General features: G+C 40.4%; 1 protein-coding gene across 14 annotated transcripts in view; it reads left to right on the top strand.

Annotated features, from left to right (window-relative positions):
* Positions 1–27,592, top strand: part of Magi1 (membrane associated guanylate kinase, WW and PDZ domain containing 1) — a 692,255-nt gene that overhangs the window by 380,109 nt on the left and 284,554 nt on the right. For all 14 annotated transcript variants that reach the window (XM_017796616.2, XM_017796611.2, XM_017796614.2 and 11 more), the window contains exon 2: positions 16,122–16,238. In XM_017796616.2, coding sequence (XP_017652105.1) covers positions 16,122–16,238 — 117 coding nt within the window. The remainder of the gene's footprint in view (positions 1–16,121; positions 16,239–27,592) is intronic.

Genomic DNA, 27,592 nt, shown 5'->3' with positions numbered 1-27,592 from the left:
TCAATAAGCCAGTTAAAAGAGGCAAATTAATAATTGAAAAACAGAAAAAAAGAAATGTATTAGGTTATGCGGCTACATGGGGAAGATGAACAAAGATATCCAGTGGACCTCCCCATCCCAGTCCATCTTCAAGGTCTTGACCTGAGGGTAGGGGTTATGTAGAAAGCAAGAGGCATGCAGAACTAAGTAGCTGGCCAAGGCATGGTCTCCTGCCCACCACTGTCTCAGCTCCAAGTCTCTCCTACAAGGTTTATGACTCCTGGATGGTCATCTGATAAACTGTAAAATGGTTCTCTAGGAGGTTCCTAGGGAAATTTGATTTCCTGGGGTCTGTTCTTTTAGTAGTGTGAGAGTCAAAGAAGGGAATATTAGACATATTCATTCCTGTCACACAGGCTGGTTACATGTTTGCAGCACATAGAATTGCTCAAGAACCTTGCAATGGCCAGACACATAGGTGTTCCCCCAGTTCTGCCTTCTTTTCTCATTCACCCCTCTTCGTTGATCTTGACAACTGTATCATTCTCTTTTGTTTCTGACTTTGAGTCATATTTAAAGCAGAGGCTCTGTGCAAAGAATAAGCCTATAAAGGTGCTCTCCTGATGGGAAAATTATCCCCCCGCCCCTTTTTATGCCTAGCCAGTCTTGTATGTATTGCTGGTCCTATCTTTCCTCACAGTCTGGTCCAGCATAAATGGCTGTGGTGTGCTATACTGTGATGCTATTTGTCTGTGATTTGCCAGTGTAGGTCAGAATGCCTGGAACTCTGGCCTCAGCCAACTGTTGGATGAATGATATCAGAATATGGTTTGCAACCTAGATTTTCTCTTTCTCTCAGAGAATATATTAGGGTGAGGCTGAGAGGGCAAGGGAACAGCTGTCTTCATTACTGTCCATGTTCAAGACTGAGAATACCAATGGGATCGTAACTGTATTTGCACAGAAACATTTGAAAAGTCCTTCTTCTCCGCAGAGTCCTAAACCCTGTGTTGCGATGCATTACCAGGGAATTGGGAGGGGAGGGCTGTCTCTGTAAGGAACCTTGCTTATTATATGTTCTTTCTGCCCAAGTGTCTCTGAAAAGTGGTGCTAGTCCCATCTCAATTTCTTGGCTTCTTCATAGTGAAAAGATTGAGAAGGCCACTGAGACAATTTAGTTTGCAAGGGAAATTGGTGTCTTTCATATTAAGAAGTCATACAGATGTTTTCTAGTTTCATAGTGATCATAGCAACTTTAGCAACATAATGTTACTTTCTACTTTTTTGTTTTGAGAAATTTTCAACTCATCCAGAAGTTGAAATAACAGTGACATGTACCCTACTAGCATTCACATGTAGCCATAACTGTTCTCTCTGTCTCCATATTTAAACCTATTTGCATTTTACCACATTTTCAGAATATAGACTCTAGATACTCAAGCACATCACCCCCAACTGATGACATTCCCTATAGTCCATGATACAGTTACCATGTCCTACATTCTTTTAGTAGCATCTTTAGACTTTTCGTCTGCACCTGACATTTTCCCAACTGAACCTTTACTGTGCGGTTTTTATTAAATTCAATATCTGCTCAAGTTTATACACTGCTTTGGGCTGATCCTTGATGAAAGAATAGCAATTTACTGAGCATTTACAACGTGCTAGGTAGAGTGTTAATGCAGGATGATGCTTAGCCTCACAACAGATCTTTAGAGCAAAAACCATCTTCCCATCGGGTACCCAGTGAAAGCAGGCACATTAGGAGTTCAGCAACTTGCCTCAAGCTAGCTAGGGAATTCACAGTCTAGAGTGAGCTAATGGAATTTGGCCTGAGATCCAGTGCTTTCGACTGCATGATACTGACAGAGTCCTACTCTGCAGGGACATGTTTCTTATCAACAAATTCTTATAATACCAGCTATGTTTTGGAAAACTTTCCAAAAGTAGAATCTGTTTTAAAAACAACACTTTTGTGAATGTAAGATCTTGAATATGGTTGGAGATATTGTGTTACTGCTCATCATAGAACCAGCAAAGCACACGTGAACCCAGAAAACCTGAGGCATAATCATAGACTCTGGGTAGCACTGTGGTGATATATAGCATTCTGAGGTTATAGGCATGCACATTTATCATTCTAATAACCACTTTTTCCTCCCTTGGAGTTCTGTTGTGACAATAGTTCAAGTACTTAACATTTTGTAGCCATTAGTATGTGCCTTTCACGATGAGGAACATATAAACAACAGGCTACAATTTTCTATTTGGTTTGGTAGGAGTTAAAGTTCATCTCTCACTTGAGAGATGATGTGCAGGTAAAGTTCGAACACAAAGACAACAATGCTTATTCTATTTTTATTTTTATTTTTTAAATATTGTATTTATTATTTTTAAGTGTATGTGTGTATTGCCTGCATGTAGGTAAGTGCACCCGTGTTGTGCAATGCCTGCAGAGGGCAGAAGAAGCTGTTGGATCCCCTGGAACTGGAGTTATGGACAGTTGTTAGCTTCCATGTGGGTGCTGGGATTTGAACTTTGGTCCTCTTCAAGAACAGTCAATACTCTTAACTGCTAAGCCATCTCTCCAGCTTCAAAGACAGCTATACTTATTCTGTTTTTAAATAAAAATGCAATGAACAAAAAAGGAATATGTATTACTGTCTTGGCCTTTTTTTTTTTTTTCGGTCTTTTTGAGACAGGGTCTCCCTGTAGCCCCAGCTGTCCTGGAATTCACTATGTAGACCAGGCTGGCCTGGAACTCACAGAGATCTGCCTGCCTCTGCCTCCCAAGTGCTGGGGTTAAAGGTGTGCGCCACCACGCCTGGCTGGCCTTTGTTTTCTGACTTGCTTCTTCTAAGTTGGCCCTTAGCATCATTCTTGTTGTGAACCCCTCCTAGTCTAACTCCCTGATTGATGACACTTAGACAGTCCTACCTCCTGAATAGGAATCCCACCTCTTCCATTTTCTACCTGGGTGATAGAGGAATTTCTGAGCATCAGGTCATTCCTCCTTAACATGGCACTGGCAATAGAACCAACTTCACTGGGTTGGAGGTATATTGTAAAGTTATTGCTTACCAGTGTACATGAGCATGCTCCATGTTCATTTTCTTCATTTTAGCAGGTCTAGTTAGATACTGACGCAGTGTCTTGTCAAGAAACCTGTGTTGGGCCAGCGAAATGGCCCAGTGGGTAAAGGCACTTGGCACCAAGCCTAACAATCTTAAGCTTGATCCACAAGGTGGAAGAAGAGAACCAACTCCTATGAGTTGTCCTCTGAACTGCATATGTGCACAGTGGCGTGTCACCCTTTCCCCAAATAAGCAAATAAATATAACAAAGAAATTTGGACAAAAAGAATAAGCCAGTGTTTTCTTGAGGGGGCATAGACAGCTACACATGCATCTTCAGATCCACCGAGGAAGTGGAACATGGATGCTCAACTTCAGCTTTTGATGTAAACACATAGCTGCTTATTGGTCTGGTCACAGACTCACATCAGCTTTATTACTTTGCAACAGGGGACTTTTGTCTTTATGCTTTCTCTGTATAAGGGTCCCTCCCCCCACTTTTTCCTCTGAGCAGATGTCATTCCACTATTGTAGTTTAACTGGAATAAGTACAGGAAACATGAATACTATAAATAATGAAAAAATGGAGATGATGAACTTTAAGCCTGAGCTGGCTTTTTTTCCACGCTTAATTCAAGTTTCTTCTCACTGTGGGATGGAATTTGTTATAAAAAGATCCACCAGGAGAAGAAGAATAGAAAAGACAGTCAGGGAATAATAATAAAGCTGATTTCCTTAAGTACTGGCAAAATGTTTTGTGCTTGTCCATGTGGAGTGTTAAATATACGTAGCATTTTCTTGAGTTTCAACAGTGCACATAAATCTATTCTGCCACCTCTCAGATGTCACAGAATCAGTGCACACTTCTATTTCTTATTTATTTATTTTTAGGTTTTATGTAAATAAGTCTGAAAGAACAGCAGTCTTTGTACACAGCAGCATGGATCCAACCTTCATGTGTCTCATGAGGTGCCCTCTGCCTGGAGTCCTGGGTGGTGTACATATTGTTAGATATTATTGTCAGCCTAGGAGTAGAATGGAATTGGTTGGAGTTTTTGAGAGATGAGGAACTGAGAAGTAGAACCAAAGGCTCATCAACCACCTCCTAGCATTCCACATTTTCTTCAGGGGCTTTGGTATAGCTTAGATCACTGGTTCATGAACTTCTGAATGTGCTAGAATCACCCAGATTGCTGAGTCCTGTCTCACATTTCTGATATGGTTGTTTTGGGATGAGCCAAGACACTGTGTTCAGGTTCTGGGTATTGCTGTGCTAATAGTCAGAGAACCAGACTTTGAAAACAGTTGGCTTAGATTAACCTGTGAGACAGTGAATATGCTCCATTCACTCCCATTCCCAGCATCACTACCACTTTACTCCAGGAATTACTTAGGAAAATTGCCTACCTAGGGATGCAGGGCAGTCGTCTAGAGGAGGAGCTATAGCCTGGGGACCACATTGGCACATTGATTACCTTTTTTTTTTTCCTTTCCTTACTTTTTATCTTTTGAAATAGGCTCTCACTATATTGCCTAGACTGTCCTCAAATTCTGGACCCTCCTGCCTCAGCTCCCTGATCCTGGAATTATAAGTGTTCCCCATCATGTCTGGCCCCAATGCTTAAGTTTGTAAATAAAGTTTTGTTGAAAAACTTTAGTTTTTCATATTGTCCATGTTATAGGCACCTGTATTTTGTCCTTTATAGAAAAATGTGGCTGACCCTTGACCTAAGCCATTGCATTGATGTTACTTGGGAAAAGGAAGTTGAAGTAAATATCTAAAGAATTGACACATCAAATATTCCCAATCTGTGTTTTTTACATATTTTTGTTTTGTTTTTTGTAAATACATATGATAATAAATTATTCATTATTTTTAATAGGGCATTCTCCATATCAATTTTCTATAGAGAAAACAGTTTCTCAAAATTAGGAGAAACAGTTTTATCATACAGTCAACTACTTTTCAACATCATTGACATCTGTTTGAATTATTGGTGGAAATTTTTTAAATTGTATAATTAAAAGGGGGAAACACATTGTCATTTCATCACTGTCTTTGGCACAGGAGTGATGTTGACTGATTTTTTTCCCCCCACACTTTGAAAGAAATTAGTATGCCTTTAGGAAAGCAATTTGTCAATCTGTATCAAGAACCTTTAAAGCAATGGTCATACTCATCAATCTAGTAATTCTACTTCTAGGGAATTTCAGCAAAAATATGTTCAGGGTTTTTCATTGCAACCTTAATGGCATTTTGTATAGAAAGGTAGGGCATCTAAATGCCTGATGCTATAATGAATGTCAATACCAATTTTGAGCCATTGAAATCAAGATGAGTGGTGATTCTACCTGTAATCCCAGCCCTTAGGAGGGAGAGGCAAGAGGACCACAGTTTGAGGCCAACTTGGGCTACATAGCAAAACCTTACTTCAAAACACTAAGAAAAACAGTCAGTTGTGATATGGGAACACTAACACAGTCTTTTTGTCCTAATATTACAAGTTCAAGGATCATAGAAAATAATCATAAATATATTTTTCTATTTGTTTTGAGACAGGATCTCATGTAGGCTGGCCTCAAATCCATTATATAGCCAGAAATAACCTTGAACTCCTGATCCTCCAGCCTCCGCCTCCCAAGTGCTGGAATTCCAGGCCTGTGCCAGTGTAGGAAGAAGATCATCACTGTGGAAATAATTCATATGGTTACGATTGGTAATAGTTTTATAAGTTGTGATGAACTAATAAAATTTGTGGCTCTGCTTTGCTAAGTACTAATTATATATTGCAAATGCTTATAAATTATTAGAAAATATGGATTTAAAGCTCATACATGGCATAATCTGACAGGTCAGGTCATAGCTAACAAGTGGAATTTTGTATTCTGCTGGACTCATTGACTGCCAGCTAAACAAAAACATTGGTGTATTTGTTACCTTTCTGTTGCTATGATAAAACATCATGACAAAAGAAACTTAAAGCAGAATAGGTTTTATTTTGGCTATTGTTCCAGAGAGAGAGTCTGTCAGGGCAGGGAAGGCATTGAAGCATGGACGTGGACTAGCCTGGCCCCCAAAAACAGAGATCCTATTTCATTCCTATATAGGAAGCAAAGAGAGGAAGTAGGGCCAGGTTATAAAACCTCAGAGCCTACCCCCAGTGACACACTTCCAAGGCTCCATCTCCTAAGTGTTCCATAACTTCCCCAAACAGTGCCACCAATTGAGGATTAAGGGTTAAATACATGAGCCTATGGGGCACATTTCTCCTTCCAACCACCACACTTGGTATCTTTGTTCACTCCCTCCCCAACTTGTATGTATATCTTCACTTTGACAAACTGTATCAGCTCTAGCATTAAGTTATGTTTCCTTTCTATTTCCTGCTTGTCTTTCCAGCCCTTTCCTGGGTCCAGGCTCCTCTTATCTTCTCTGATCAGTATATTGACTTCTACCTGTCACTTACATCTGCATTTAACCCACCGCACAACTATAAAATAGCCTGAAAATTTAGACCACATCTTTCACTGCCTTGAGTAAAGTCCCCCAACATATTCCTTTGTTCCAGCCTGCAGAGCTAAACTGGTGTAGCCTTGCTTCTCTTTTTGGTCTGCACCCAAATTATCTTTTGTCTGAGTTCTGTGTTCTTTGTCCAGCATGCCTGCCTCTTCTCTACTTCTGAGGCTTTTGGACGTGCTGTTTTCTCTACCTGGAACATCTTTACCTACACTCTAGGGAGATGACTCCCTTCTTTAAAACACCATTAGTTGTCCTTTTAACAGAGGGCCCTGCCAAAAACTGTCCCTGTCCATCCTCCTTATTCACTAATTCTACTTGCTGCTCTGGAACCTTCTATTATCCTTGTATCCTCAGGATTCACAAAATATTGACTGTAGACACATAATGAATGGTTATTGGATGAGTTAATGCATTTGCTCAAGTGTATAAGTAAGGGCATTTGTTGTAATCCAATACCATGATTTATCTGTACAGCTATGACTTTATGATTTTAGTGTGTTTATGTGTATGTATGCATACAGTGAACAAAATCAATAAAATTATGCAAATGAGGTTAAAAACGGTTTTACTTTGTTGTAATTCGTATATTTTTCTTTTCTTTTTCTTTTTTGGTCTTTTTGAGACAGGGTCTTCCTGTAGCCCCAGCTGGCCTGGAACTCACTCTGTAGATCAGGCTGGCCTTGAACTCACAAAGGTCTGCCTGCCTCTGCTGGTATTAAAGGCATGCACCATAACACCCCACTGTAATTGTATGTTTTTCAAGTGTTTTCCTCCCTCCTATCACTCCCTTTCTGTCTTTCTTGACAGGGTCTCACTATGTAGCCTAGACTGACCTTGAACTCTTTGCACTCCTGTCTCAACTTTTCAGGTGCTGAGATTACAGTGTATGCCTCTGTGGCTGGCTTGCTTTGCAAACCTTGTAAATGATTCATAGAACTCTGTTATTGTGAAGGATGTGTAAAGCTCATCATTTTAATCATTTTGAAGGATATAGTTTTTTGTTTTTTTGGCATAAACGACATTACATTGCTGAATAGCCACCCATACTATCTGACTCTAGAACTTTTTGATACCCCCAATTGAGACTTTTCCCATTGAACACCAACTCCCTAATAATTTACATTTCTTTTGCAAGTGAGAGAACTGTTAGAGAAAATAGATGTGAGAAAGAAACAAATAGCAAACACTGTTTCCAGACAAAGCTAACTTAAGTGAATTTTGGCTTTTTTATTTTTATTTTTTATTTTTTTGGTCTTTTTGAGACATGGTATCCTTGTAGCTCAAGCTGGCCTGGAACTCACTATGTAGACCAGGCTGGCCTGGAACTCACAGAGATTCACCTGCCTCTGCCTCCGGAGTGCTGGGATTAAGGATGTGTGCCACCACGCCGGGCTTACATTTTAATGACTATAAAACAAGTTCATTTGGGAACTGGGATGAAGCTAGTTGGTAGAGTGCTTGTGTAGTATGCATGAAGCCCTAGGTTCAGTCCCTAGCACTGCAGAAACAGTGCATACCAGTATACACATCTGTAATCCCAGCTCTTGGGAGGTAGGCAAAAGAATCAGAAGTTCAGAATCATCTGTTTACAGAATTAAGTTTGAGGCCAGCCTGGGATACATTAGACTACATTTCAAAGAGAAAAAAAGTGTTTAAAAAGCAACCATATTCTTTTGTTTTTAGTTAATAGTTTTGTATTTCTGAAGCCTGTATCTTTATACATCTGAAGTGCTGAGCTGACACCATTGTTTGCTCAGCAACAATGCAGATCATTTATGTTGCCTTAGTGGATGTGCTTTCCTACAACTGCAATCATTCCTGGAAGAAAGTGTGTGCTGAAGCAGAGTTGCCAGAGGAAGTGTGATTGCTTTCAGTATCTGCATGCCATTTTTCCTCAGCATTGGAAGTCTGAAATACATTAAGTTATCAGTGCTAATTGTAGTGGTGTGCCATTGCTCCACCTAGATGAGAATGGTCTGGAGCACAGAGAACCCAGAAGGGGCATTGTGCTTTGCCTTCCAGGCCACAACGGATGACCTAATTAATGATGGGGAATTGTAGGCAGGAAGAAAGGGAATGCTTCCCCAGCACCATCTGGGACACATGGGTATCTAGATCACCTTCCTCTGATATAAGTGGCATGATCCATGCATGGCTGATAACATCTTGTCCAGTCTAGGCAGTAGGTGCCTTCTGTAGTGGTTTGAAAGAGAACGCCCCCTTCCCCCCATCCATAGGCAACAACTGTTTGAGTACTTGATCAGTTGGTGGTGCTACTTGTCATGGATCCTTTGGGAGGTGTGGCCTTGCTGGAGGAAGCATATCACTGGGGGTGGGCTTTGAGAGTTCATAGCCTTGCCCCAAACTTGCAGTTTTGTCCTCTCTGCTTCCTGTGCATATTCGAAGATGTGAACACTCACCTTTCTGCTCTCGCTGACTCCTGCTGTGTCTTACCACCATAATGAACTCTTAGCCTCCAAAACTATAAGCTAAACAAACTCTTCCTTCTATAAGTTGCCTTGATCATGGTGTTTTAATCACAGCAACAGACAAGTAACTAATATACCTCTCCTGTGCAGATCCCCCTTGGGACATGAAAATACCAACATGTTGACATTCTCTGATACAAATAACATAGTTGTAGGTCAGTTAACCCTCTATACAAATGGCTTGGTCAATGGTTGATGATAACCCTGCTCTACCTCTTTCAAAGTAAATTTTATTGTAGAAAGATAGTTACCTAAAACATAAGGAGATGGTATAGAGAGTTCCTGTATACCCAAAATACATTTCCTTTTTTTCCCCCAGACTTAAAATATTTTTATTAAAGTTAGCATCCAAAGTAATAGATTTGATTATGATATTTGATACAGATAGAAGCATCTTCTCTTGCCTAGACAAGGCCAAGAGACCTTCTGTGAGAAGTAGAAAATCCTGTTTCATAGTTTAAAGTGTAGCCTGCAGCCACAAGTAGAAAGAAACATGACATACGTGAAAACATGTGAAGAAAATGGGGTGGAAAACTAGTCCTTCAATGAGATATGCGTGTACACACGCCGAAGCTCCTCCCCTTGTGCCATTGCTTGCATCCTGGGTTTGCCTGCACCATGGAAACCCAGTGTCTTGACCAACCTTATGCACTCTTTTTCTTTTTTTTTTTTTTTAAGTCATCCTGACCTTGTATTGAAAGTAGCTCAGTTTTGTATGAAGGAAAATAAATTTTGGTGTATTAAAGATGGACTCTTATACAATAGTAAAAGGTTCATCAATCAATAATGGTTAAATTTCAGCAAACTCATATGGATGAAAAAGCAAAGATACCTTTTGGTGTCTTTTAAGACACCGAATTCTGAGATATTGATAAAGCATATAAATAAATATAAAGTAATGATAATCTAATGGGTCTAAGCATCATTGTCCCTATTTAAATTTTGAAACTTCTTGCAGTGAGCTCTTAACTTTTGTGTGTATGTGTGTACATATTCATGCTGGTATATGTGTTAAGTACACATGTATGTATGTAGAGGCCAAAGGTTGATGTCCGGTGTTGTCTCCAACTTACTTTTTGAGACAGGGTATCTCACTTAACCAGTTTGGCGAGCCTAGTTGACCAGTAAACTCCAGGAATTTACCTGTCTCCCCTTCCCCAGAACTGAGATTAGAGGTGTTTGCTGCCGTGTCCAGCTTTTTATATGGGTGCTTGGGATTGGAACTCAGGTCATGCATGCAGGACAAGCACTTTACCACACACAGAGACATCCTAGCCCCAGCTCTGAACATTTTCTTGAGCAAAGTTCTATATATTTCTGACCTATGTTCTTTTTTCTATTTACAAAACAAATCTTGAAGTTGAACAAAAGTGAAGATACCATGACATTCTTACAATTTATTATTTATCCATCTTATGATTTATTATTGTCTCAATGCCCTTGGCAATTAGAAGATTTATAGACATGTCCTCAGAATAATTGGCAATTAATTTGAGATTAGATGCCAAAAAGTATAGTGTTCTTATTGGAATGTGAAGGTTAAAGCTTTTCTCAGCCAAATGTCAGGGAATGCAGCGTAAATGTTAACTGGCTGTATAGTTAACCCTGCTCCTTTGTGCATTCACAAAAGAGTTTCATAAACCCTAACTGACTCAGCTAGTTGGAGCATAAGCTCAAGTGTAATCCAGCAGGTTCTCAGGAATGCCATTCAATCTGTAAACCCCTGGTTTATCTTGATGGCTGCTCTAGATGGTCCATAAGAATGTATGCATCTCTGTTACATATAGAAGAGGCAATGTATCCCAAATATTCTTTGGAATTTGTCTTGGACTCTAGTTGTACATTTATATATCACTAGACATCTTAGCTACTCATGACTCAAATGGAAATGGTCAATGTCTTTCTAAAGTGCATTATTTTCACATTTATTTATTTGTGTGTGTGTGTCTATACATGTGTGTGTGTGTGTGCGCGCGCGCATGCATGCGCGCGCGTGCATGTGGGTGGAGGTCAGGGGACAACTTTCAGGAGTTGATTCTCTCCTTCCATGTGGATTCTAGGAATTAAACTTGGGTTGATTGAATTCAGCCTTGGTGGCAAGCACCTTTACTCACTGAGCCATCTTGCTGGTCCTGTCAGAGTCTTTTGCATGTCAAGAATTGCTGTATCCTAAGACACAAAAGATCCTAGATTATTGGGAAACATTATCCTTTTAGTCAGATTCTTGAGTGCCGAATCCCTGGAGGTAGAGTTACTGAGTCTATCAGATACCTACCTGTGATTACCAGTTAGCTTTCTTTCCTGAACTCAGCTTCAGTTTACATAAGTGCATGCTATTTTAGCACAAGTAGGCTTTTACCCCTTTCTAGCACTGGAAATATTCTTTAGTTCAAATCTCCTTCATCCTGTCTTTTGTCTCTTGCTCTTTCTAAGCCATTTGGGTAGCTTGTGTTTATGAAGTTTGTTTTTGTTTTTTCCTTTTAAAAAAGAGTAATAGTTCCCATTTGGGCTGCTTTTAATTTTTTTCCCTTCACCTCAGCAATTGTCCACTTGACATTGTAGTAATTATATTGTCCATCTTTCATTAAGTGCTTTCACTCTGCCATGCACTGTGCAAATGTGTCATCCCCTTTGATGCTCACAACAACCATGTGATGGAGCTGCGATTACATCATTGTTCTATTTTAATCAATGAGAGGAGAAAGGCTCAGACATGAAGCCCTGTGCTTGGGCTCACAAGCTCGTATATAATGCTGTTGGGATCCACACCAAGACCTGTGTTTCCTAACTGCCAAGATTTTCTCTAGTCTTCTTTTGATTGGACTCCCTGACGAAATTGAGAACTAAGCATCTAGTATAGTGCAGAGCACAGGCAGTCACTCACCTATCGTATATACATATACATGTGTGTGTATATATGTTTGCATGTCTTTGTTTCCTGTATGTGGTTAAGTTTTCATATGTAGGACCTGTGTCATACTACTACAGTCAAGCAATTCTAAATTGGCATCTTCTACAAAGTGTTCATATTTTCTCAATTTTTAAAAGTATTTTATTATTTTCATTATTTTATGTGTATGTGTATATTGCCTACATGTATGTAAGTGCACCTATGTGGTTCAGTGCCCATGGAGGTCAGAAGAGGTCATCAGACCCCCTGGAACTGGAGTTTTTGATATCTGTTAGCTGCCATTGGGTGCTGGGAACTGGGCCTAGGTCCTCTGAAAGAGTGGCCACTGCTCCTAACTGGTGAGCCATCTCTCCAGCCCCTAGTTTCATTTTTTTAAAAAGTTATTTGGTGACACAAATCAGAGTCTCTAGGCCGTATTATTTATAAATCTATGAGTGCATTAGATTGAGTGGAGCCAGTGGGGGAGGTGCGAGTAGGGGAGGGGATCTAAATACCATCAAACTATATTGTATCAAATTTGCAAAAATTCAATAAAAATAAAATTTAAAAGAGTTATTTGGAAATTGTTGTTGCTGTTGACTCACAGGATGTAGTGTAGTGTTTCTGAGTACGCTTTGTGAAGCTTTCTTCTGTAAACTGCAGTATACTGTGACATACATCTACATATAGACACATGCATATATACAAAGTTTTTTTACCGTCAGGATGTTTTGCTCTTAGTCTTTGCCTCTCTCTCCTCCAGAGAGAATATTTCTTTTGTTGCAAATTAGTTTAACACTCTTTAAAGCTTCCTGAATAAAGTTTGCTTCCTTTTGTGTTTTGCTTTTTTTTTTTTTTTTTGGTCTTTTTGAGACAGGGTCTCCCTGTAGCCCCAGATGTCCTGGAACTCACTATGTAGACCAGGCTGGCCTTAAACTCACAGAGATCTGCCTGCCTCTGCCTCTTGAGTGCTGGGATTAAAGGTGTGTGCCACCACGCCTGGTGTGTTTCACTTCTTTTGTTCAATGTTATTTGCTTGAGATTTATCGGTGTCTCTGTGTGTGTGTCAGTTTCTAATTGCTGTGTACCACTGAACCTACCCCATTTTGTTTCATTTGCTTGTGAATGAACATTTGGGTTTGAAGCTGTTGTAAATAAGGCTGCTGGAAAGAATCACCTATGTTTTCTTTTTGCGGACTTTTTTTTCCATTTTCTTCATTTCCAGTGATATTTTTGGATTATTTGCCTTGTCCAAATGTGACTTAAGAAAATGGTTTGAGAAGATGATGCCAAACTGTAGCCCCATGAGGATGAACCACTTTATATGCCCACTATTCTGGGACTGGAGAGATGGCTCAGCAGTTAAGAGCTCTTGACCATTCAATGCTCTTGGATGCATTCAAATCCCAGCATCCACATGGCAGCTAACAACTGTCCGTAACTCCAGTACCAGGAATTTGACACCCTGCACGACATGGGTACACTTACATACATGCAGGCAATACCTTCATACACATAAAATAAAAATAATATTTAAAATATTTTTTGAAAAATTGCTATTCTGATAGATATGTAATGGAATTTCATTGTGATTTGAATTTGCTTTTCTCTAGTAGATGGTGATGTGCCAACATCTTTCCAAGGGCTTAATGTGAATGTGTGTGTGTGTGTGTGTGTGTGTGTGTGTGTGTGTGTGTGTATCTGTGTCTGTGTGTCTTTGTGTGGGGGTTAGACACTCTGTTCATTCTTTTCTGAACTATTGAAATGTGTCTTTTGGGGGTGTGGGGGCAGGTAAAATGGTGCTTATCTTCCTCATTCAATAAATAGTTGATAAATGAATAGTCTAAGCTTGACTGTTAATACTTTTTGTTTTTAGCCATTTGAACATTGACTATAATATGTCTGAAATGAACTAGTTCAAGTGCAATTTCAGAAGTCTATGTCAGAATGAGGCATGGCAAGCAATCTCACTTTGAATGTTATATTAAAATAAAGTCAAATACTTGCCTGCCCTTGTAGGAAATACCTCCATTTTAACCTCTGCATCTTTGTTGTGATTTACTCCTTTTTTGAGTATGGAGAAATTGCCATCTGTTGTAGGAATTCTGTGGCTCACATGTTACCAAGTTGCTTCATTGTTTAGCTAAGGCTGAAAATGCTCTTGCCTAATTCTCATTTTGTCTAAAAATGGAAGGACACTCGCAGTCTTGTTATTTTTAGCCCTCACTGTAGCATCTTTCTCCATGGTGAGTGCTAGCTAGGTTGATCTGTAAGAGTTCTGTTGGTCCTGTAGACTATAATTTGTGGTTGTGATTTTTAACAGTTCTCTTTTCTATGATACATATTTGTAACTTTTTAAAAAGCTTTCCTTTTATTCTATTAAGTATACAGAATTTCAAAGGAATAAGGACACAGACTACACAGTTAACTGTGGCTCAAACAACAGTAATAAAAAAGCAATATGTGCCTGGCAGTTGAAAGGCACTGGAGGGTATGGAAATATGTACATTGTTATTTATTTACCTATAAAATGAAGAATATATCTCCTTTGTTTTCTCAGCTCAATCTTTTTCCCTAAAGGAAATGACTGCCCAAACTTTTTTTTATGATTGCTTCTATTAATATGTGTTCTCTCCTTTTTTATTTTGTATTTTTTGGTTTGGGAGATGGCGTTGTTTTGGTTTGTTTTTGCTTTTTGAGGCAGGGTCTCCTTGTAGCCCCAGTTGACCTGGAACTCACAGTGTAGACCAGGCTGCCCTTGATCTCTCAGAGAACCACCTGCCTCTGCTTCTGGAGTGCTGGGATTAAAGACATGCACCATCACACCTGGCTTTTTGCATTCCTTTTCTGTTGGTGTTTTGCTACGTTTCAGTGCTGGGGATTGAACTCACACATGCTAAATTGTGCTCTCAGCCCCTTTTATATATATATGAAGAATATAAGAAAGGCAGGTACCAGTACCCCCATGATCTCACTCACATGTGGAATGTATAAAGATGATTTTGTACTAATTGATTATAGAATGGTGCTTACCAGGGCCTGGGAGGTGGGATGGGAGAGGTTGTTTAGTGGACACAATGTCCTTTTTAGCAGGAGCAAGAAACTCTGGTGTGCTATCATAGTAGGGTGATGAGACGTAAGAGTATTCTGCACTTCAAAATGCTAGATGAGAGGTTTTTGGAAGTTTCCACCATATACAAATGATAGATACTTGAGATCAGTGTTTACACTAACCATTGTGTTTAAATATTACTTGATAAACTCTTTAATATAATTAAAATGCACTTTATTTTTTCAGAGACAGGGTCTCCTTGTAGCTACAGCTGGCCTGGTCTTTATGTAGACCAGGCTAGCCTTGATCTCATAGAGCTCTCCCTGCTTCTGCCTCCCCAGTTGAGTGCTGAAACTGAAGTTGTGTACCACCAATCCAGGTTCTTTTGTTGTTGTTGTTGTTTTGTTTTTATGTATCAGTTAAATAAAGTTTAAAAATGCAAACAAGAATTAGAACCTCTTTACAGTCCTTCATCATTAGCACTTGGAGGTGTAGCTTTTACTTAGTAGTTACTATGCAGGTAGACCAAGCTTTACTGAATCTGTTTCTTTTTGTTGTTTTCAGGGTTTTTCTTGCTTTTTCTTTTTATTTAGTTTCTGTTACAGAAAGAAAGAAAAAGAAAGAAAGAAAGAAAAGAAAGAAAGAAAGAAAAAGACAAACAAACAAAAAAAACTCTGTAGTAAACAGTTTTGCGCAGGCTTACAAGAATAACCGTAGGGTAGATTCCTACCAATTAGATCCCTGGTGAAGAAGTGCTTATAATTTGACAGTTATTGCTGGATTGTCATCTTTGTGGTTTCAGCCACTTACTCTCCCTCTAATAGTGTTGTGTCTGTGGCACCTGTGTAGATGTAATAGGCTAGATTAAATTCATCATTATTTAGCCTTCTAGCACTATGTGAGATAAGGCCCCCACCTCGGTGCTGCTTCCTTGCTGTTTGCTCTTTATTGCATTCTTGCTTTCTGCAGAAGGAAACCGGAAGCACTTCTTCCTTCTGACTGAGGGGCTGTGGGCTAGATAGGCTGGATGTGGCTTTTCCGCACACAGCTTTAGGACTGCTGACTGTCCAGGAAGCCCTCTCATGTTGATGTTCTCTGTTTTATGTATTTCCTACAGGAGGAAGACTCAACAAGGACCTGCGACACTTCCTCAACCAACGTTTCCAGAAAGGGTCTCCGGACCACGAGCTCCAGCAGACTATAAGGGATAACCTCTACCGCCATGCTGTGCCTTGTAAGTAGCTAGCCCTAGCATCTCACACTAGTGTGTGTGTGTGTGTGTGTGTGTGTGTGTAAGAAGAGGAGAAAGAAGAGCTCAACAGCTAGTTCTGCCATACTTGGCAGCATGCCCACTTAATGATGCCCCAGGTTAAGTCAATGATAATTGACAATGGGACAAACAGTGTCACAGTGTAGCTGGTGACTGGATTTTGGTTGACTCTGCTACTTACCTGTTTTCAGTGCTGGGCAAATTATCTACCTTTTATGAGGCTCACTGTTCATATCTGTGAAAGAACTTGCCTCTTGGAACTATTAGGAGGTATAGATGGGCTGAAGCAGATAGGCAGTTTGGAGAGTATTGGCATGGGGAAGCCCCTAAAAACAAGGGCATTGTTGTCTTTAATGGAGCTGGTCGGCAGAAGCTAAGACTTATTTGTGTGGAGGCTATGGTGTCTTTTTTTTTAAATCTTTTTGAGACAGGGTCTCCCTGTAGCCCCAGCTATCCTGGAACTCACTATGTAGACCAGGCTGGCCTTGATCTCACAGAGCTCCTCCTGTCCCTGCCTCCTAAATGCTGGGATTAAAGGCATGGGCCACCACACACTGCCCTTCACTGTATCTTTAATGACCCTCAGTAGAGGGACTACTTCCTCCACAATCTTTCTCTCCATGGGACCAGATTTACAAATTTCTAAATCAAGATTGTGTGAAAAAAAGATTTTCACAGACTAAAAACTCTGAATTCTAGCCGGGAGTGGTGGCGCATGCCTTTAATCCCAGCACTTGGGAGCCAGAGGCAGGCGGATCTCTGTGAGTTCAAGGCCAGTCTGGTCTACATAGTGAGTTCCGGGACAGCTGGGACTACAGGGAGACCCTGTCTCAAAAAGACCAAAAAAAAAAAAAAAACTCTGAATTCTAAAAACCATTATATACAACCAAATTTGAGCAAGCAAGAAACAATGCAAGACCCGAGAGTAAAGCCTTTGTGTTAAAGACCAGCAGGCAGTGTGTCTGTGAGTGAATAAATGAGCCACTGCATGATAGTGGAATTTTACCACACCCAGCCACACTGGCTTCCTCACAGGCCCCTCATAGCTATGCCTCTTGGGAAGCCAAGGCATTTGTTTAATTCCATTCAAAATTCTAGGAAAGAATGTTTCTGGTTTTAGTATTGGAAATTGTACTTTATCATTCAGTCCTTTCAAGTTTGAAAGAGTTTTTAAAGATACCATTTTTAAGACAACCCCCCACACTTCCAGGAAAAATAATGTACAAGAGATCCTGCCTATTGCTGTGATGTGTTAGCTGTAAATGGTTTTCTTTAAGCTATAATCTTTTGTCGGTGAGGTGGTAAACTATTGATGTTTCCTGATACTACAGTAAAATCACAAATGGAACTAATCAAAGGCATTCCATATATTTAAGGCCTTGAGAGTTTAGCTTCTAGAATAATCGGCTGCCCTCCATTTTACTTATTAATAGGCAGAAGTTCTGAGAAGAAGAGGGATATTGTAAGTTACTAGGGACAGCACCTTGCAGTTCGTTCTTTCCTCAGCCGCAATTGCATCTGACAGAGAAGGCTCTTCTGCTAATGTGAATCTGTTGCCCTCTCTCATTTTAGTCTTTCCATATTGAACTGGAAAACTATAATCTCAGTAATACCCTTCTAACAATTCCATATATGTCAGGTTAATAGTAATTCTGATCCTAATCATATGGGTGGGGTAGGCATTTTCATTTTTTTTTATTGATCTAGAAACAGGTTTTGGAGTGAGACAGTAAGAATAAGGCTCCAAGTGACAGAACTGGGGCTGTGTGGTCCAGCATGGTCCCCATCACACTGGTTAGTTACAATAACCCTTTGGAAGCAGATGGGGAAGCAGAGTCATGAGGAGATTAACTGACCTGCAGTTAAGAACAGATCCTGGTCTTTCTGGCCCTTGAACCATCTGGGGCCATTTCTCTGCTGTCCTACGGCTACCTCTGAAGTCTAGCAGGGTGAATACGATTTTGCAGAATTCAGTAATTGCAGACTCATGATTGTTCTCCATGTAATTTTTCCCCTACTTAGATTCCAATTTAAGAAATGGGGATGAAGCAAATGAGCACACACCATTGCTTGATGCATCTGTGGTGTTACCATGGTTACACTTTGGCAAGCTTTCCCATTTATTTTTTTTCCACTGATCTATTGGACCTGACTGAGCTAAATGGCTTGATTTTTAGTTTACCACTATTTAGGAAGTAGGTCCAAGATGACCTTAGTCTTTTAAAAACAGTGGCAAAATTGTGTTTGTCTATGTTTGTAAAAGTACTTGGTATTGATGTCCTATTTGTATGAAACGAGTAAATCAGGATTTTGGTGAGCGGAAATGGTATTTGTACTGAAAGAGAAGATACACCAGAATTTGCTGTGCCTTTCCATTATAAAGTGGGGAAGAAGATGAAAAGAGGCCTTCTTTGGCATGATGGGCTGTGTATACATGTATGTGTGTGTGTGTGAAGGTCATAAGTCAACCTTGGATGTCTTTTCTCAGGTGCTGAAAGCCTTGCTTTCAAGATAGGGTCTCTCACTGGAACCTAGGGCTTGCCAGTTAGGCTAGACTGGAGGGCTAGAAAGCCCCATGGAGCACTTGTCTCCCACTCCCCAGCACTAGGAAATTCCATGCCTGCCTTTTTATGTGCATGCTGGAGGTTGAATTCTGGTCCTCAGTCTTGCCCAGCAAGCACTTTATCTACCGAGCTACCTCCTAGTCCTTGATGTGCTATTTAACATGAGTAACCACAGTGAGGAACGGTTCTGTGTCAGGCTTGGATTACTCTGTCCACATTTGTGTTTATTTGATTCTTTGGCCCTGTGACTGGCAAAGCAGAAGTCTCTACCAACATTTTGTACTAATGGCTGTGGAAGCCCTGGATTAGGAGAATGAATCCTTCTGGTGTTACAGCAGGAAAGCAAGTTTTTATAATCTGTGTATTCCAGAAATTCTTGCAGTTTATACTCAAGTGACTTCAGCGTATGGAGGGTGATGTCACGAGCAGGAGTTTGCTGGTAGGGTGGTGGCTAATTTCTGCTCCTACACATTGTAGGAGGCTTATGGGTCATTCGAAATGAAGAAATAAAGCTCCTCAATTCCCAAGTTGTCCAAGCACCATCAGAATGCATATCATGACAGATGTCACCATTTAGAACCTAGTTTTATCCTCATTCCTAACAAAGATGGTACAGGTAGTAGTAATCCTATTTTATCAATAAGCAAAAGAACAACTGAGCTTTATTTCCTTCTAGTCGTGCTGCTTCTAAATGCCAGGTTACTCACTTCTCACCCACTGCTGTTGTTATCTTTTAATTTTTGAGCAGCTTCATTGAGATAAAATTCACATCCCATGTAAGCTGCCCGCTTAGTGTCTTCATCCAGTGCTATTTTTGTTAGAGTTATTATTCTTCAGTTCCTTTTTTCTCTTTATTCAAGAACTTGTACTTCTACAGTATAAATAAAAGGTCATCATGCTAGAAATTTAATTATATTTAACATCGAAAGTTACTCCACAAAAAAAGAGGACAGAAAAGAAAGCTAGATACAGAATGAGGCAGAAGTCTGGGTGGGAAGTCTGACGGCTGCTCTGACAGTGCTGTGGCCTGCATGGTGCAGGTCGCATAACTTCTCTGATGCTCTTTAAATAGAAATTGTGGTCTAGCTCCCTCAGTGCATCTCAGGCAGGCCTATGAGGTGGGTCTCTTGCAGATTTGTTCAAGTTTTTGACTTTCCAGCACATTTTTATCTCACACTTGAGAACCATGCAATTTGAGTTACCAACACAACAAACAAACAAAACACCTCATATTGTTTTAAGTTTACCATTTTGTGTTGTGTTGTACTCATAGCTATCCAGACTGAGGCACATACAGCTCATGGGCAGCAAGTTGGAGACACCTGCAATAAAAGACTCAGAAAAAGCCAATAGCTTGCTGAAGACCACAGTTAACAAGTAGGTCAGGATTAAATCAGGTTTCTGTAACTCCCAAGTCAGTGTAATTAATAGTAGCCTAAGTAGAGTAATATAGAACACGAACAGTACAGCTGGAAAGGAAAGATGTTTCTCTTTACTAAATTTATAGTCTTAGTTCTGTATTTTCTTATGGACAGAGGTGGTATAACACACCTTAAAAATAAGTATTCTTTCCAGGTGTGGTGGCACATACCTGGAGCCCAGCACTTGGGAGACTGAGGACGACTGTGAATTTAAGACCAACCTAGATTACATAGTTAGAACTTGTCTCTTTAAAAAAGAAATCTCTATGTCTCTGTCTCTTTGTGTGTGTGTGTGTGTGTGTGTGTGTGTGTGTGTGTGTGTGTTGAGACCCTGTCTTTAAAAACAAAGAGTAGTTGGGCGTGGTAGTGCACACCTTTAGTGTTGCACTGTGGAGCTTTAAATCTACAGACAGTGAAAGGAAGACTGCAGTGAGGTAATGATGCACATTGGAAACTCGAAGCAGAAGAGAAAAAACGATGGAAAATAAACTCCAGTTTAGCTGCTAATCAGATGCCTCATCCACATCTTAGTCCCCTGCATCTTCCTCATACACTTTGCTCCAGGCATCCAGGAGAGGCACTCCCTGTGCCTTGGCCACAACTCAGTATTTCTACCAATTCGTTAGTTAAATCAATTTAAAAAAATCGTTTCTAGGTGGGATCAAAAAAAAAAAAAAAAAAAAAAAAAAATCAAAGAGCAAAGGGATATTATGTATTGGTTGAACACTTGCCTAACGTGTGTGAAACCCAGAGTTTTTTCCCCAGTACTCAATCCCTCATGTGTGTGTGTGTGTGCATATATGTGTATATACATGCACATGTTTATATGCACATACAGGTATGCATATGTATATATATATTCTTATTCTCCCTGAATTTTTAAAGTAAGTTACTGGCACACACAATAGAATTTCAATAATGATTGTTCAGACTTTCAGGCATCATTATGTAGATTTCTTAGGACAACTAGATTTATCTTATTTCCCAATAGATCTCCTTTTTGCATTTGCGGGTTTGAAATACATGGGCTTGTCTCTCTGTTTCCTCCAAATCACTGGACTGATTTTCCTGACTCCCTCTCTTCCTTTTCTGTTCACATTCTGAACTCTGCCTCGTGTTTCAGTCACAGATTTCTACCCTTCTCTAGCACGTGTGTACCTTCTTATATGTGGCACATCCTGATGCCTTGCTTCCTCCTCTTTCCCTGGCCAGTTCTCAGTTTTCTTTTAAGATTCAACCTGGATGCCTCTTCCTTCATAAAGTCTTGCCTGACCTCCTCCATTGGGCTCAGTGTCCTCCTCACATCTCCCAAAGCCACACTTACCCTCTACCATGTCTGGAACCTGCATGGTGCCTGCCATGTGTTTATCTATTCTATTAGAATTAACTTGTTTATCTGAGCAAGATAGAGTATCTCCCTCAGTAACCCCCTGCACATGTGGCTATGTAGCTTGGTGGCTGGATAAATATTTGTTGAGGGTCTGGAGAGATGGCTCAACAGATAAGAGAACTGACTGCTCTTCCAGAGGACCTGGGTTCAGTTCCCAGCACACACATACATGGCAGCTAACAATTGTTTGTTACTCCACTTCCAGGGCACTTAACACCCTCTTCTGACCTCTGTGGGCATTGCACTGCATGGATGTACTTACATACTTGCAGACAAAACATCATACACATAAAATTAAAAAATAATAATAAATATTTGTTGAATGAGCAAAGGAAGAAATGGGGGAATATGTTTGTTTGCTATTTTTCTTGCTTTATTTTTTATTTTTTTCTTGGTCATGTGGCCTTGAAGAGCTGCTTTTGCACAGACTTTCAGGAAGAAAGGTGGCTGGGCTTAGAAGTTTGTGCCCTAAGTAGCATCAGAGATGACCATTCAGGACTTCACTGGTGGCTTGGTGGGCAACCCAAGCCTAAGAGAAAAGTCCTGGCTCCTGTGAGCTCCTGAGTATGGAGCTGGGCAGCCCTTCACAGCAGTTCCTAATTACAGTCTCTATTGCTGTACCTCCCATGATGATAGCCTTCCTGTTTTATGACTTCTTGTCTTCCTTGATGTGACAACATCTGAGATTGTTGCTTTGGAATGGCTGCGTTCCCTATGAGGATAAATGCCTCACCTGACAGGGCTTGTCATTTGCTGTGCTGCTGCTGTCAAACCAAGATGCAAGATGTGGCTCATGGCTCACTCTGCACTGTGGGTTCTCTGGAATGCTGAGCAGCAACCCCTTCATGCCTCCCACTTCTTGGGCCTCTGCTCTAGGGCTCATCTTTCCACACAGGCAAAGAAAGGTTACCTAAAAGGAAAGTATAAGTGGGGCCTGTTCTCTCGCTTAATAGTTTGTTGATTAAGGCTCTCCCTGATACCGAGACCATTGTAACTTGCCTAAGAGGTATTGATTATTAACTTAAAGGAGTTTACGAAGAGATTAAGTCTGTTTGATCTCTGAGACCATTTAAATTTGACGTGATAAACACAGGTGATCCTGATTTTATTTATAAAGGTGCTGTATTCAGACAGTTCAGCATCTGCCAATGTTGTCCATTATTTATTATCGTTCATGGGGCCATGGATTGCCTTGGGAACTATTTGGACCTATTATTTTTTCTCTTAAGCACAGTTATTTCCACTCTGACTTGCCTGAAATCAGCTCATTCTGCCGTAGTCTTTAATAATTAGAGCTGATGAGAGAAATTAGACCTTTTAATCAGCAAGAGGCCATGGGGCAAAGAAGCTGATTTGGGATAGTGACTTGTCTTCTGGAATGTATGTTGGTGTTCAGGTTGTGTTTAATGCTAGTGAAGTGTTTGTGACTGGCATTTGTGGAGAGTTCCACAAGTATCTGTAGGACTGACAAGGAGCAGGGCACTTGAAACTGACAGTGTTGACCTGACTGTCACCCTCTAACCAATGTGCTACCTAAAATTAAAAGAATTGCTTTGTTCTTTGTAAACCCTAGCCTGACTCAAAGCAATAATTGTAGTCACCTAGTTTTGTGACTTGCTGCGTCTCAGTACTCATCAGATGGACTGTCTGTCCTATCAACTCTCTTATCTAGGATGCATAGACTCTCAAAACCATTTCTCAAAGCACACACTGGTGCATGCCTTTAATCCCAGTACTTGGGAGGCAGAGGTAAGTGGATCTCTGTGAGATCGAGGCCAGCCTGGTCTAGGTAGTGAATTCCAAGCCAGCTGGGGCTATAGGCAGACCCTGTCTCAAAAAAAATAAAATAAAATAAAAATGAAGTAACACAAACAGCAACAAAAAATGAAACAACCCCAAACACCATCTTCTCTTCTTCCTCTCCAACTCCATTTGAATCTGTACGTCTACATGCATGCAGATATGGGTGCGTGATTATGCAATTGAGTGTGGGCAACAGAGGTCAACCTTGAATGTTGTTCCTCAAATCCATCCACCTTATTTTGTGGTACTCACAATTAATCTAGGCTCACTGTCCAGTGAGCCCAAAACCCTCCTGTTCCTGTTCCTGGGATTACAAGTGCACACTATCACCCCTGACTTTTTTCTTTATAGGTGGTGGGTTGCGGGGGGATTGAGGCAGTGTCTCCCTATAGTCTCAACTGGCCTGGAACTTGCTATGTATGCCAGCCTGGTCTAGATTCATAGAGGTCTGCCTGCCTCTGCTTCCCAATTGCATATATATGTTTGTGTGTGGCTATGTGCATGTGAGTATAGGTGTCCCCAGAGGCCAGAAGTAAAGGATCCCCTGGTGCTGGATTTATAGGTAGATGTGAACTAGTCAGTGTGGGTGCTGGGAACCAAACTTATGTCCTCTGCAAGAGCAGTATATACTCTTAACCGCCGAGCCAGTTCCCCAGATCCACTCCTTACTTTTTATGTGGGTGCTGGGGATTCAAACTCGCGTCCTCGTGCTTATGCAGCAGTCACTTTACTGACTGGGCTATCTTCCCAGTCCTCCAGTTGATTCATTTACATCATTTGTCTCGTCAACTCACCTGTGTTCATTTTTTATAATGGAGCAGGAATTTGTTTTCATCACCTCTGAACTCTTATGGTGAATTCTTATGCTTTCAGTGTATTTTATACTTTTTCTAATGCTCAGCACAGTGTTAATAGGTAGCAGTGTAAACACTGCTGCCCATGTCAAGGGCATTTCACCTCTGCTTGCTACTTTGGTTCTTACACAGAGCTTCCTATCTCACTGTAAATAAAGTGGGATAGATTTTTTACAAAGTCCTACGTAGTTCAGGTAAGGAGTTTTGTACCAAATTTTAAAGACATGATTTTAGAAAAAAATACTTTCTGCATAAATATGATTTGGAGTTAAAAGAATGGGGTTGATGGAAGGTGAAGTTATTCATTTGGTAGAATGCTTGTCTAGCATTCAGAAAGCACTGGATTCAGTCCCCAGCTCTGGACATGGCAATGCATGCCTATAATCCCAGCACATAGTAGATTTAAGACCAGCCTGAGTTCCATGAGACCCTCTCCTCCCCCACTGAAAAAGTCTGGGATCAAATAACTGTAAAGAAATTCTCATCCATATGACTATCTGATGGGACACCGAAAGTTGTAAAGGCTGCAGGGCAGTCCTCTGCTACTCTAAACTTTCCTTCACTGTGGTAGTGGCATGGATCTGTGATTGCCTCTTGCCGACAGAGAAGTAAGGTCCAGTGCGAGAGTTCTGAGAGGGGCCTTCTATTCCTGGCATCTTTCCTCTTGGGCTCTGCCTGCTCCTGGGAAGCACCTGCTCACTGTGGCTCCAGACCATGAGTTTGATAGGTACAGGTCTCATGGTAAGATACTGGTTTCATGATCTGCCCAGACACAGGGGGATTCCTCTAATTTTGTTGTGATTTATTAACAAACTGAATACTAGTAAAGATCTAAAGGTATTTCCTGTAACATACATTTTATTAGCAATAAAACTGCCATTGGTTACAGGGCATTGTTTGTTCTGGTGCGTGTTGGTGATTTTTATTGATGGTCTGATGTTTTCTTTATTTGTGTCTCTTTCTCATTTTATGTATTGTATTAGTTTTTCTCCTTGGAGGTCATCAAGACTGACTTTCATTCAAGATCTACTATGAAACTCTAAATTCTACACCTGATAGGCAGCTGTCGTTTAGCCCTCAGAGCCAGTAGAGTCTGGGCATCATATTACTACCATTTTGTGTTTCACAGTGGGGGTGGCAGGTATAGCTAGCATTACATATGAGGTATAAAGAGGGATCAGAGAGTCTGGGAACTCACCTAACATCATGCTTTTAACATAAAAGTTAATAACAAAAGAAAAACAAGTAGGTATTACTGAATTCACCCAATATGCCAGAAACTCACTGAACACTTTGCCTCAGCATTTCTTTTAATCCTCTTAGCAGTCTTTTGACAAATACATTATTTTAAAATTATTTTTGATGGTTTTTATTTTATGTGTATGAGTGTTTTACTGGGATTTATGTAAGTACACCATGTGTGTGCTTGTTGCCCAGGGAAGCCAGGAGAAGGTGTTGACTCTCCTGGAGGTGGAGTTGCAGATGATTTGTGAGCTACCATGTGGGTGCAGGGCCTTGAATCCGGCTACTCCGTAAGAGAAAGTGCTCTTAACCACTGAGCTATCTCTGCAGCCCCCAAAATAAATTCTTATATCCATTTTCCAGGGGAGAAAATGAGGTTTCAGGTGGGCCCAGAGCATATACTTGAAAAACTGAATTTTATTCTACCCAATAATAATAAAATCATTATTTAAAGAGTCTCTCTCTCTCTCTCTTTTAACCTTCATTTGTCATATGGTTTATGGAGCAACAGTGTGTGTATAATGGATAAGAGCATCACCATAAAGCTGCTGTTGCCTCAGACCCCTTTCTGGTTCTAGTCAATTCTCCTGGACTCCCTCACTGCCATTGTGTTGCTGGTACTTGACAAGGAGATGCTGAGTCTGTAGGCACTGCTCACCTGTGGTGCACACACATACTTGCAAGCAAAGCATTCATATGCAAACAATAAGCAAAAATAAATCTTTTAAAAAAGAGACATTGTTTTTCATGATCCTGGAGGCTGGTATTAAGGTGCCTTCTGACAGAGAGAGCAGGATAAAACCCTGCTCCCCCACTTTGTTTCAAGTCCCTGCTTAGGATGAAGAACCCATTCCTTCCATAAAGACATCAGTCCAGGCTAGCTAGATGGTTCACTGGGTGAAGGCATTTGCCACACAAGTCTAGGGACCTGAGTTCAGTTCCCAGAACCTGAGTAAAGGTGAAAGGAGAGAACTGATTCCACACTATTGTCCTCTGATCTCCATATGCAGCTCACATACATAACATGCATACACATGTACAATAATAATAACTATATTTTTAAAAAGGACATCAATCTGTTCCTTAGGAGGGACATTAGGCTTCAGTTCCCAGGGGTTATTTCTCCATCACGTGGGGAGCACATGTAAACCACAGAAACACTGTGTAATTGGAAGATGCCCCTCTTTGTGAGGAAGTTACATTTCTAAAAAATGATGTTCCAACATTTGTTGAGTAATGACCCAATGCTAGATGCTAGGCAAGAATATGGTGAGATTAATAATGGGATGATTCAGCCAATAACAGACTCAAAACAGCACATTCTCTGCATATTCCCAGCATCAGCTAATTCCCCAACGTTCTTTGTCTTTGTATTTCTTATTATATGTTGTTAACCCTAATTGCCATTGAACAGTTGCTGAGTGGATAGAGTCACAGAAGAGAAAAAAAATGGCAAAAAATTACAAACTTAAAAGCTTATAGCACTGGTCTTGATTTATTTTTTTAAATAAATGATTTATTGAGGATTTCATACACGCATATAAGGTGTTTTGATCAAATCCATGCCCACTCCCTCCCCTCCATCTCCTCTCATATCTCCCCATCACTTTTTTCTGATAACTTCATGTACTCTTTCTTCTTCTTTGATTTATTTTTTTATGGGGGCTTTTGGCTACTCTAACATTCCCCCCCCTCTGAAGAGGTAACCGCAGAATCTTTTAAGGATTTGATAAAAGCTCCCAAATATTTCAATATTTTTGGCCTTTGGAATGGAGTATGTTGCTAAAAGGCCCAAGGACATTGTGAGTTTTAGCCAAGAAATTAACTACTTTTCTTTGGGGTCTTTTCAACCTAACTGCCTAGCCAATTCCTACCTCCTATTCTTATCACACCATCCTCTGAAGAGGTTACCCAAATTGCCAATAGGGAATTGGGACGCAGACCACTCTGGCTTCTTCCATGCTGAACAGGGACTTAGGGTAAGGCAATTGGAGTACCCCCTTCAGTGGGTCTATTTAAAAGACTCCCAGATTGCATAACTTTT

The sequence above is a fragment of the Nannospalax galili genome, unplaced genomic scaffold (genome assembly GCF_000622305.1).
Source record: "Nannospalax galili isolate Female #2095 unplaced genomic scaffold, S.galili_v1.0 scaffold1051, whole genome shotgun sequence".
NCBI lineage: Eukaryota > Metazoa > Chordata > Mammalia > Rodentia > Spalacidae > Nannospalax > Nannospalax galili.
The sequence above is the reverse complement of the archived record's forward strand: the minus strand, read 5'-3'. Positions and strand labels throughout refer to the sequence as shown.